This window comes from Atractosteus spatula, chromosome 18 (assembly GCF_055471065.1).
Source record: "Atractosteus spatula isolate fAtrSpa1 chromosome 18, fAtrSpa1.hap1, whole genome shotgun sequence".
Taxonomy (NCBI): domain Eukaryota; kingdom Metazoa; phylum Chordata; class Actinopteri; order Semionotiformes; family Lepisosteidae; genus Atractosteus; species Atractosteus spatula.
In genome coordinates this window covers 645508-658381 of record NC_142723.1, presented here as the reverse complement: position 1 = coordinate 658381, position 12874 = coordinate 645508, and the positions used below count along the sequence as shown (strand labels likewise).

Sequence of the window (12874 nt, the reverse complement as noted above, 5' to 3'; positions counted from 1 at the left end):
CTTTACCCTGTGAGATCAACGCTGGTTTCTGCTGTTAGCAGTGTCATCCTTTGGCTAATGAATTTATTGGGACTCGTGGAGGTTTTCCCTGTGTACGTTTCTGCCGCTGTTGTCTGTCGTTAATACAGACAGAACTGTGAGTGGATGCAGAGTAAATTCAGATGTGTGCTAATGAATAATAGCTTAATTTGGAAAATAGGTCAACTTTAATACCCTGGAAGGTCCCACTTTCCTTGTGGGGAAAAAAACATCAGGTTGGGGGGTTAATTGTGTTTTTGGAGCAAGAGAACAGTGCTACCTTGTTTCCTCACTCAGTACACAGGATATTACTTCCTGTGTCTAATTAGGCTGCTCCAATGATAAGGACCATCCCATGCCAAAAATACTTGATTACTCTCCAAAACCTGCAAAGCATTCAATTAAATTGACTGCGTACAGCTGATAGTATCTGCGCTAGTCTGCTCCACAGCAGGCTTTGGAATCCTTCTGGGCAGTGGGCACATTTAAAAGTCATTATTCAGAACGAAGCTGTCAAACACTCTGGCTGCTTGCAATCTTAATCTGCCTCTGCTGACAGGAAATGCAGCTGATAGCACTGGGCATCTGGAATTCAGCATCAGGTCTGTCTTTGCATTATTGCAGTGTTCTGCAGTACAGATCCCATTAATCACAGAGAGATTATGTGGAGAATGTTAAAAGATTAGGAGATTTATATTTACACTGGAAAAAAATAGATTTTTATGAAATATCTTAGTGTTTACTAAGATTTGTGATTAACCTATTTCAGGCTGAAGAGGAATGCTTTTTTCCTCATTTTACAAATTATTCTTTCAACGCACGCAATGCCAGTGCAGTTTGTTTGCCCACAAGTTTTAGAAACTTGTTTCACACTTTAATGACCATGAATCCCATTCCTATTAATTTATACGGCAACGGGAAACCTACAACCATTCTGCAACCTGCAGCCAAACTTTAAATTTGCTAATGTGAATGCTAAGAGTTAAGAAATAATTTCAGCAGTCAAACATCTTTCAAACAATTAAGCAGTTGGGTATTTCTTAAATCACAGGCTGATGGCTCAGGTCTGCTCAAATTTGGTTTCCTCACACTGATGTATACTCCTATTTTTTCCCCTTCATGCAATGCCTAGTTGTGGCAACTTGTCATTTCCACTTTTCTGTTTTTGTATAGACCTTTTCAAGTATTGGATACCTGTAGTTCTTTACAGTTTTAAAAGGTAACAGGATGTCCGGTCACTTCACTTGAAAAACAGACCAGCTCATAATTTGTTCTTACAGTTGATTGTAGCATTCCGTTGTGCTAGCATTCCCAATACAGGAAATTCCATAACCAGCAAGCACTAAACCCCCCTGGCATTTAGCAACCAAAACAAATTTGGTGCATTCTGCATTCATGCATAGTAAATCCTCCGACTGCATCCTGAACTCGTCCAGAAAGGGTCTCCGTCGCACGTCGGCTCTGTGTCTGGTACGCCAGCATGACCCCTGTCTTTGGAGCAACAGGTCTTGTGCCCACCCGCTAACTTAAGACTCCTCACTCAAGGTTGTGTTTCTTCACAGCCGCAAGAGCCCAAAGCATAGATCTTGACAGCTGGTTCAGAATTCAGAAAGCTCGTTGCCCAGAATGTGCGGCATTAACAATTCAATGGAAATCAGGAATTGGTAAAAATATACAAGAAAATGTAAAAATGCCAAAATCCTGAAATGCAGTCCATAGACATCCCTCTTACTAGGTTGTGTATTTGTTCTTTTTTGGCGTTTATAAAACCTTGGAATTGCATTGGTCCAGTAATACCCTGCCAAACACTGACTCACGGATATGTTGTGTCTGATCTGCTTTCTATTCACACGTAGTGTCTCTCCCTTTAAGCTGCTATTCTGTCTAGCAATGCTCTGATGTATTTCCATAGAGAATACTATGGAGTACTAATATATTAATACAGGATACGAACATTAATACATTCATGATCATTAACACTAATACAGAAATACGCAATGTATATTGCTTAAACAGAAGTGTGAACAGTTTTTATACTGTAATGCCTTTAATGCTGCATTAAATACTTTAGATGCAGCAGCAACAGAAACTGAGCAACTTTGATTTTGTGGACTGTTACTTTATTCAAGAAAAACAGTTTCCGAGTGTCTAGATCAGTGTTTCTTAACCTTTTCTGCAGCCTATACCCCTTTGATTCTCAAAATATATTCTCACACCCCTTACCAAAAATCATTGACTCAACTGGTTTTCAGTGATTTACCTTATAAAAATCTGGCATGTCTCACACCTCAGGTTAAGAGCCACTGGTCTACACTGTATTCAGGAGTCCCAGGACCTAACCTGCATCTTTTACACTAAATCTTATGGGTATAATTAGTTCCTTTACTGCTGATTTGGTGTACAGTGCATGTGCGGTACATTTAAGAACATGCCCCCTCTAATGCCCAGACAGTACGACTGTATCAGACGTTTGTCATCCTTCAAACTGGTACTTGGAGTTCAGCTTAGCTGAATCACAGAGCTTGTACAAGCACAGGAGGCGGTGAGGTTATCGAAGCAGACCCATAATAGCCTAATCGCATGGTTGTTACCACTAAGACTCAAGTGCAATTGTATCTCAGCTATTTTATTTTCCTTCCCTTCCTCAATCCAGCAGGGAAGCATCTGGGATTCGGCTTCCAGGCGCGAGGTGCTTGGATTTCGGTTTTAGCATTCATAGCGGGCAGCCTGAATAGGGGGCTTGCTGGGAGCAGCACTGCCTCTTATCAGCGCCTTCTCGGGTAGCGGCTGACCTCAGGAGCTGGAGGTCACTGGGGTAAATAATAGAGTTAAACGGCTTTCTATAAAGCTGTCAGAATAGCCTAGCTTCTTCCAATAACACTGTATTTTCTCTCAATAACACACACTTACATAAAAACAAAGAGTGGGTTTTATAGAATTACAGCACTCTGCCAGGTCCTGGTTTTCGGTGGTAAATGCAGTTTTAACAGATAGGTCGCTACATGGATTCACCCTTTGGATATGTAGGGAAATGGGCACCAATTGCTTTGACTGTGTGACTATTTCAGATCAACTATTTTGTTTGCTTTCAAATGAAAAGCAATTGATTTCTTGGTATAGTTTGTTTCTCAAAGCCTGATGAGTTTTAGTCTAGGACTGCAATATGTTCCATATGTAAAAGGTTATCTGGGGTTACTGCTAATCAGTCTGTTAAACCCATCATTAATCTACACAACAGGTACCCTGCATTGTTGAAATACAGACATTAAGTTTGGAATTTGTCTTGCAGGGGCCTGCTGCTGGTTTTTATTGTCATCTTATGGTGATGTTCTTTCTCAAACCCCCATGCATTCAAATCAGTACTGAGATGTGTGCAAGGAACAGGCTTCATGTATTTAGAATTTATTATTTTTTAAGGGAAGGAAACCTATGCAGTGATTTTCACTAGTTTTACTAGCCATGGCTGCCAGTGTTTTCATGCAGTTGTTTTAATATTAAATCCTGTATTGTCATCAAGTGTCATTTCCAGTGCTAAATTAACCTTAAAGAGGCTGTTGTATTTCAGAGCTGCTCCTGTTGGTCATCCATTCTTCTGACGTTTTCTCTTGCCTAAAATAATTCTGTCATTTTAATAGTGCAAATTCTTCCTGCTGTTATGTTGGAATGGGATGCCAGCTGTGATATGGTTCATAACCCCCCCCAAAGGCCCAACATTAATGCTTTTTTATCTCAGAATTTCAGCAGTGCTGCTCCTAGAAATGGTTTTAATCAGACTGCCGTCTCTTATCGCCATGGCAGGACACTGGCAAGCTCAACGTGGCGTATTTCCGCTTCGACATCAACGATGCCACCGGCGACCTGGACGCCAACCGCCCCGTTCCCTTCCGCCTGACCCCCAACATCTCCGAGTTCCTGACCACTATCGGGGTCTCTGGCCCCCTGACCGCCTCCATGATTGCTGTTGCCCGCTGTTTTGCCCAGCCCAACTTCAAGGTAAGGTCACAGTCTCTACGACGAGGGCCTGCTGAAGCAGACAGCTCTGCTGGTCGGGCTCAGGTCATGCCAGCGCAGAAAAGCTCAGAGTGGGAGTGTGGCTGCCATTGATTCTAAGCTTGGTTCTGGAATTTGTGTTGACTTTACCATGAAAAAAATTCTTTAGGTATAATGTGAACACTCTCATGGTGCAAGAAGACATCTGAAGGCGGTGTTTTTCTTTGTTGGGATTTCAAAGCGATGAGCTTTATCTATTTATCATGTGCAGTTTCAATTTCTCTTAGTCCACAAGCCATTTATAGTCATTGGGAACCTCTGTGATCTTGATGGTAAAATCTCATTTTCTTGCTTACTTTAAAGATGCTTACTTTCCAAGAAAGGCAGGTGGGTGACTAAGGCCAAGGAAAGATCAGTGGTGAAATCTGTAAGCACAGTGCTTCATCATCTGTAAAAACTGAAGGATTTTTTACAGTATCGATTATTACATGAGATGTGTGAACTGCTGTTTGCTTGAAGCTACAGGTATAAGGATTTTCAAACCATTTTAAGTTGGTTCTTGAGAGAGAATGGAATTACTTGAATCCTGAAGTAGATGTTGGTGTTTCTCTAAGTTGATTGCTTTAGATTTTAAAACCTCAAATCCAAGGTAGTCAGCTTGCTTGTTGCACCTCAGGATTTGTCACACTTATTAACACAATCCTTTTTAGAAGCACTTTTTATTAAGATTAAGTATGTAAGGTCAATGAAAAACTATTATCACACAACCATATTAAATGTTTTACTTGTCAGGAGCTTTTATCACATTAAAAAAAAGGAGGTTGACCTTAGATGTTTATGATGTCATAATCTGCTTTTAACCAAAGCATAGTCAAGGAATCTCCACAATTAGAATACAAGCAGACCCTGCAGCAGTACAACTAAGAAAATATTCCACCTTTTCCTTGTGTTAAAACACTAAAAGAGATGGAAAGAGGATATATTTTTATTCTTCACTGGCTGTATGGATACATCTGTGTAGCCTGCTTTTTAAATGCGATGCAAAAAATAGATTTAATAAGAGCACATATTAAGCACATGCCCTATACAGTATGTGATTATAATTAACAGACTCCTCCATTAACAAAGCATCTGTATAAGAAGTAGTTCAGGTGGGTAGCTACGTCAGCATGCGTAGTCTGCAAAGGAACAAGAAATAGGTTTATTCCATCCTGAAAAGAGAAGAGAGAAAACAGAACGTTTCAGCTGTGAAGCCTTCTATGGGTGTGTATACAGAACCAGAGTGACCCTCAGCTGGTTCCTACCCTCACCCTCGCTGCCTGACCTTGCAGCTGCTCACACATCACACAGGATCAGTACCTGTGAGCAATATGAACGACAGCCGGAAATCCAGAATGCGCTTATCAGGTATATAAGCCTTCCGCGGATTAAAGAAAATATAAATAAGTGACTCCAATGGATTTTGCCATTGTGAACACAACCCAGTGCGTTGGCTAATAACCTCTAATAAAGCAAAATTTAAAAATGAAATAGGTGACATGAATGTTTTTCTTTCTGTCATGTGACTAACACCAAGTGATGAAACCTCTGCAGAAACACAACTGCAAGTCTTTAGAGGGTTCTGCTTTCTAATTGTTGTGCAGCTGTCAGAGCTAATGAGGTAACAAGTCGAGGGTAAAAAAGCTAAGCTGGACAGAAGAGCACACTGTGTTTCGGCCATGCAGCGTGCCAAGGGAGAGGAAGGGGGAGAGCACAGGTAGGAGAGGAGGACGTGGGGTGAGGACAGGGGAAAGAGAGGGTGATTCCCAGGACATGGAGGCTCAGGTCACGAGAAGAGGTGTGTAAGACTCTAGTCTGTAAATGGAGAAATGCAAAGGATTCATTTACAGGTTGATACTTTTCATACTTCCCCATGTTAACTGTCCCTCACGTTTCTGCCTAATTCTCCCCATTTTCACCTCTTCTCTCAACTTTCTACTCATTCCTTTGCACATCTTAACCAGAGCTACTCCCCCTCGAAGCTCTTAGCAGTAATGTTCCCACATCCCTCAATCCACTATACTGTAGATCTGGAAGACACATGGAAAAATACAGAAGCACAAGGTGACTAGATGTCATTTACTAAGCAGGTGTTTCATCGGCATGTGCCCTTAAATGCCACAGCTAGCAGCATGTTTAGCTCACAGTGCTATGCATCTGAGAAGAAAATCTCAGAACACCAAGGGGAATGACTGGTGAACTTCCCAAACCTTTACAAAACTGAATCTTTTATACCTGCCCTAAAGAAAAGGGTGACTTGTGTTTGCTGTTTCATCTGTAATTTTGAAGTACTGCATGAATAAGCCATGATGTGAAGATAAGGTAAATGACACACCTGATTAAAGAGTGCAGACAGGAAGGAAACCGCACTGGAGATAGGGAATGGAAGTTGTGCTGGCGCTCACTGCCTGTGCAGCTGTCAGTGTGATTTATGAACTGTACAGCTTTGATTTAAGTGTAAGGCATTACTGAGGGTGTTTCAATGTGCATTTAGTAAACCTGCATAGGCAGAACAGCTTTGCAGGCATCAAGAACAAAGCATATTAAAATAATTTCCATACACAGTATAGACCATAGATAAAGCTTAATTGCCAGGAGTACGAGTGTGCTGCAGCACATTTTGGAATGTCCTGGGCGGAAATAGGGGGGAGTCAAAGGATAATTAAGAAAAAAAAACATTTGTTTTCCTGTCTGAAGCGCGTGGGCCTGGCAGTGCTTTAAAGTCAAAGGTTCCAGTCCGCTGGCAGATGTTTCCACTTGAGGTCTGCTACTCCTTCGGAAACAGGGATGTGGCCGTCCGGCCCGCGGCCCGCAGACCCCCGGAGAGCCAGGGACCGCAGACTGCATGACCTGCGCTCACCCACGCGGCTCTGCGCGGTTCACCCGGGAGGGGTTTATTAAGGCACGCTCACCCTTCCTGTAGCTGAAGGAGAGCAGTGACGAACTGAAGTGATTTACAAAAGGCCATTCGGTTTATTTGTGCTCGGAGCTAGATGCAGCAATGTTTTTATCTTACTTGAGCTGCCATTCCTTTACGAGTCTCATAAAGCTGAGCCTGCAGCTCTGTTTATATTGCATTTATGTCTGTCATCAAATTAGGAGCTAAACTCCTTGATAGAATAAAAATGAATTGCCTTCTTTAGTTCAGGATGTCAAAACTGCTTTCTTTCGTCCAGAAACATCTGTTTTCCTAGACAATCAATTTCTGGTCAGTGTATTTGCTTTGGCCGGCTGCTTTTACCATTTCCAGAGTTGTCGATTTTGCATGAGCTGCAGGTATGAACAGACAACACTGACGAAGTAAAACGTGGAGTGGCTTGAGCTGCTATGTGCTGGGAATCGTTCTTGTTCCCCTGCTTTCAGTGTGACACAGATTCAGTGCAGTGTTGGCTTGAGGTTTCTGCGTTGGTGGGTTTTGCTGGAGATGGCAGGTAAGCATCCTCACCGTGTCCTGTAGTGATTCACAGTGCGGTAGAGTCTTCAGCTGAAATCTCCGAAGACTTTACTTCTTCCTAGCTGTCACATCTATCTTTGTGGAGGCAAACTGGTAAAAAAAAAAACATCTTGCTTTGATGCCACAGAAGGGGCATTAGCAGTGTGCCATTAGTGTTGCATGAAGACCTGTGTGCAGTATAGCCTGAGCCACTGCTTGTGCATCAGATATCCAGTAGGCAGTCATCCTATATCCAAGCAGAGGTATCTGACTAATGGGGAAAAAATAAATTATGAATAGACTTGTCTGGAGTCGTGCCTACAAATCTGAGAGTTTTTTCCTCACTTTGTTTTGAGCTTCAAGTCTTAGGAACTGAAAACTCCTTCCAATTTAGAGATAATGTTTTAAAGACCCAGAGGGAGGAAACAGTTCTTGCATTGGTACTAAGTGATAATATCTTATTTCTAATTAAAAACATTGTGCCAACAGTCGTTGTGACTCTAATCCAGAAGCAAATCTCTTGAGCTTGGCACAATACAAGGCTCCTTGATTCATTTTTTTCCAGCATGTTACCAGCTGCACACTTGTAACTCACATGGCAGAGAACATTCATCAGATGGGTGCAATAATTACTGGAGAAATAAATAGAAGTAAATATAGCCTGTAATCATACAACAAAGTTGTGATTAGTAGTCACTCTTACAGTTCAATGGCTTTAATTCATGGTCCCATTCGAGTTTAACCTGCAGAGACAGCAAGACTCATTTACAGATTGCATCTGCACATCTGCCTGAGCAGCACTGAACATGTTGTGAAGTTCCTCTTTATATTTGGCTGTGCTTTTTGGTGTTTTCTTCATGTTAAGACTGGTATACCTCAGCAGTCCTTTGATCTGTTTGTTCATAAAATTCTACCCATGCATCTCACTTGTTTGCCAGAAATTAAAGCTCTCTCTGGCACTGAAGGAGCATAATCTATTTAAAATGGCAGCATTGTTTCTTTGTGAACAAAGGCACTGCATCTTCCAAGTTGAACATTCTTTTCCTTTCTTCTCATTGAGCCTTGCAGTACATTGAAGTTGAGCTGAGGAACAGCTTCATGACTTTGCTTAGTTTTAACAGGCCTCTGTTATTGTAAGAACTATTTGCAACAGAGTTGATAGAAATGTAGCTCATTCTTAGTTTTAAGAGCTGATGTTGAAATGACTTATGCAGGAATGGGATCGGCCCATTTTTCTGCAATGGCCAGGCTGTTGGAACTGCCCAGTAGTGAGGATGGGGAGACTGTGGCCCTGCGGGGGGCGCTCTTGAGCTGTCTTCTAGACAGGTTCAGCCTGCTCTGCAGTGCTCAGCTTGACTGGGCTGCGGCCCCATGCAGGCTGCACAGCTGCAGGAGGTTATAGGGTGTTACATTTGATTCTGTTCACACTGGGGCAGGTTTCAAAAACAACAGCATGCTACAGTACCCTAGGATAGCATTTCAATTGTTTTTCACAAACATTTTAACTCATTCAAGTATGTTCAAAGGGATTAAATGGAATGTTTCAGTAAATGCAGAAAGGCAAGTTTTGGGGTTAGATGTTTCCTTAAACTATCTTTAGTTGATGTCATGACTGTGTTATATTACGATTAAGAAATGTACGTCTAGTGATACCTTATTGTTCCATTTGATGGGGATGGTGATATTGGGTATTGATATTGCATTAGACCTATTAATACCTAGAACCTAAAATGGAGCTCATTTAAAAAAAATATGAAGTAAATCCCCTGTCAATCTTATGCCATTAGAAGCTCTGCCATAAGCTCTACTGATTTTTATTACATAATCAGACATGCCATTCTGAGTTTGGTTGTATGAATGCAAGCTACAGTGCAATCCACAAACTACTGCCTAATTTAGAAACAATGCTACACTGTAAAATCAAATTACAGGTGCAATTTTTTCACCTGTCAAATAGTGTAAAACAACACGTTTTTTGTACCAATTCTGTTACTTTTCATTCTCATATTACAAGCATCCAGTCTAGAACTTCATTAAGCAGCAGATTCAAGATGAAAATATTATGAATTACAGATTAAGAGGTCATCTGGCTAAGGATCATAAAACATTTACTGGTGTTACATGTTAAATGTCTAATTAGTAAGTGGACTTGATGTTTGTTTTTACAGAGCATTTGGACAAGGTATAAGTTATAAGGTCAAGAGGGATTTTAGTTTTTGTGTGACCCAGTATATGATTTTTTTTAAGCATGTGAGAAAATACTAAACCTCTGAAGATCTCTCCGACCAATCCTAGTTTGCTGTTGCCCTAGGTAACAGGTATTGATTACTGTTTGAAGCTGTTCAAATTCGGGGCTTTTTTGTAGAAGCCGAGCACAGCCCCCAGTCTTCGCTTGTGTCTCAAAGTTCCTCAACTCTCAAAGCAGCTTGTTAAAATTTTTATGGACATGCCGCAGGAGCATTTTACCACTGCTGGTGTTGCAAAGACCGGAAAAAAAAATAATAGAGAACGTCAAAATAACATGATTTATCACCTGCAAGAGCCGACTCTAATCTCGAGGTTGTTCCGCTCTCTTCCTGTCCCTGTCCCAGGTGGATGGGATTCTGAAGGCCGTGCTGCGTGACGAGATCATCGCCTGGCACAAGAAGACCCAGGAGGACACCTCCATGCCCCTGTCGCCCGCGGGGCAGCCGGAGAACATGGACAGCCAGCAGCTGGTGTCCCTGGTGCAGAAGGCCGTGACGGCCATCATGACCCGGCTGCACAACCTGGCCCAGTTCGAGGGTGGGGAGAGCAAGGTCAACACGCTTGTCGCTGCCGCCAACAGCCTGGACAACCTCTGCCGCATGGACCCTGCCTGGCACCCCTGGCTCTAGGCTGGCCGTGCTCTTGGAGACACGCACAGGGAGAGAGGGCCATGGGCGTCGTAAAGGGGTCTTTTTCAAGTAACACACCTTAGGGCTGCAAACATGCTGGATTAACCCACGCCCAGGATACAATAACCCAGGATACAGAAGGGGCACTAACTCTGTTCTGGGACTGCTGAGGTACTGTAGCCAGGGAGGCGTGCCCACTGAAGAATGCACTGTGGAAGCGGTTCTGTTAGAGCCGTGTGGCAGCCTGGGGGAATCGTGCTCTACTAACACACTGGACAAGACGGATCTCATGAAGTGCGTGAAGCGGTTTGATTGTTGTGACGTCCCACTGTCGCGTCAAAGGGGGCTATGTGCAAGCTGTCTGTCCCGTGTCCTGCATCGGTATAAAGAGCACAGTATTCAGCTGAAAGCTTAAGCAGAATCATTTATTGAAAATGACATTTCTGAAGGGCGGTTTTTTAATTTATTATTATGCATACTGTGATTTCAATTGCTGTAACATCAGGTAGTGAGGTGCTGTAATCCACCTGCTTATGCTGAGACATTGTGTGCAAAGCACACACATGCAGCCTTGCTGGGGAGGAAAAGGTCAGACCAATTACTGTAGCCCCCCCAGGCCTTTTCCTCTTGCTGTTGTTCTCTCTATAGAGAAACACATCTGTGAAACTGTAGCCTCAATTAAAGGAGGTGACGGGAGATACCGATACCCAGATGTGGATTTCAGTTAAATATGTTTTACATGCACACCTTAAATGTAGATTTAAAGGTTGTGTTTTTTTTTGTTTGTTTTCCGAGCAGCCCGGTTGTGTTGGAAATAAAACGCTCAATCATAGCCAAAAGGGACCAGAAGTACAAGAATCACTGATTTGGGGAAGCACTGTAAACTGTTATCATGTAGGTCAGTCTACAAGAGCACAGGCTATCCAGCATCATTTCACTGGCTTGTCTCAATATCATTTTGTTCAGTACAGCTTACAATTCTACTTAAGCAGTGCATGTGAATAATGTGCTGTATTCTTTTTGAGTTACTGCCTTTTAAATGTAATACAAACCTGAACTGAAGGGTCAGTATTTCTGTCCATTAGAGAGATTTCCAGCATGCAGGAGCCTTCTTGACTTTGCATGTCGCCAACTGTGGTTCCTGCCTGTCTTGAATCTCCACTGAAGGCCATGCTGAACATTTTTAATTTTACATGCGAGTGACTAACTGGATGTGATCAAATTCAAAGAAGGACAAAAAGCAGCATAAATGCAGCTTATATTTTTGTATCTGGATTTTTTTTGCCAGTAAGAGTCTCCATAGACTAGTGTGACAGTTCCCAGCAGGTATACTTCATTTTAATAGAAAGAAGATGAGGAAAAAAATAAACCAAGTGAATGAAATAAACACTTATGTATTTGTTAAAAATTGAAATGCTCGTATTCGAACTATGAAATTCTGTGACCTTTTTTAACCAAATTTTGTAAAGGTACTGTAACACATACAAAATGTTCCATTCCTGGGGTTCAGGCTGAGATGTACAGATGCATTTTGTAGAAATAAAATGCTTTTTTGTTAAAGATTCTCAATGGGTATTGCTTACCCTTCAGAAACAAAACAAACTGTAAAGGCTACTGTTCAATTCTTGATTGAAACCTCCTACAGGTGCTTTTGGAAATGGAGGAATGCTTGCCACACTGCTGCTCCCTATCTTTGCAGGAGGAAAACAAACTAGTGATTTATTGTGAGTCTTTATGAAAGAGCTTTCACACTTGCATACCACATGTACTTTTGTTCATTAGCTTTAGTTACCTGTAGCTTTTACGGCTGGGTTCATCCACCACTGCACTGAGATGCTTGGCACATGCGTCCTGTATAAATTAAATTTGGGAACACTATGGAAATTGTCTTCAAGGAAGGATGCTCCTAGGAGCTTCCGTTAGAGCTGAGGATCTTGTTAGTTTGAAGATCTGAGTACAGTATGTACTTCTGCAGTTCTGGTATGCGCTGCTCTAAGACCAAGAAATTTTAAACAGAGCGTGTATGTGATGCATTTCATCTTGTGTTGAAGATATGTTTCAACTAAATGCTCTTTTTTTAATGGCATAAATGCATTTTGTATTAATGCAAAATGCTCCAAGAGGCATTCTGTCTATGTTAGATCATTATTCCCCAGTCAGAGTTGATGGTCTGTCTGGCAGAGGGGGCTGACAGCTGCGAGACAAGCTGCTGAATGATGCATTACTCCAGTGATTGGAGTGCCTGTGTGCTGCCTGATTCAAAGGCACTGTATCACTGCTGCCATGCAATAAGCTAAACCACAGCACTTTTTCTTGAAACATATTGGCCCAGTGCTATTCTGTCAAGAAAAAGGTTAAGATTTGCATCATGTTAGCATAGAAACCCTTGCAATGTTAAGGGCAGGGTAGTCTGCTGGTAATACACTGTGCATCTGTGATTGCATGTAGTATCAGAGTTAGGTTTGTAATGCCCAGTATCCTACAACCTGTCTACTCAGTTACATGCAACATTCACTTC

At 42.0% G+C, this 12874-nt stretch overlaps 1 protein-coding gene across 3 annotated transcripts in view; it reads left to right on the top strand.

The window, feature by feature from the left end:
* trrap (transformation/transcription domain-associated protein) overlaps positions 1 to 11916 on the top strand; it is a 101227-nt gene extending 89311 nt beyond the window's left edge. For all 3 annotated transcript variants that reach the window (XM_088936654.1, XM_088936652.1, XM_088936653.1), the window contains 2 exons: positions 3817 to 4011; positions 10072 to 11916. In XM_088936654.1, the coding sequence (XP_088792780.1) occupies positions 3817 to 4011; positions 10072 to 10356 (480 nt within the window). In that variant the 3' untranslated portion in view covers positions 10357 to 11916. The remainder of the gene's footprint in view (positions 1 to 3816; positions 4012 to 10071) is intronic.
* The last annotated feature ends 958 nt before the right edge of the window (positions 11917 to 12874 follow it).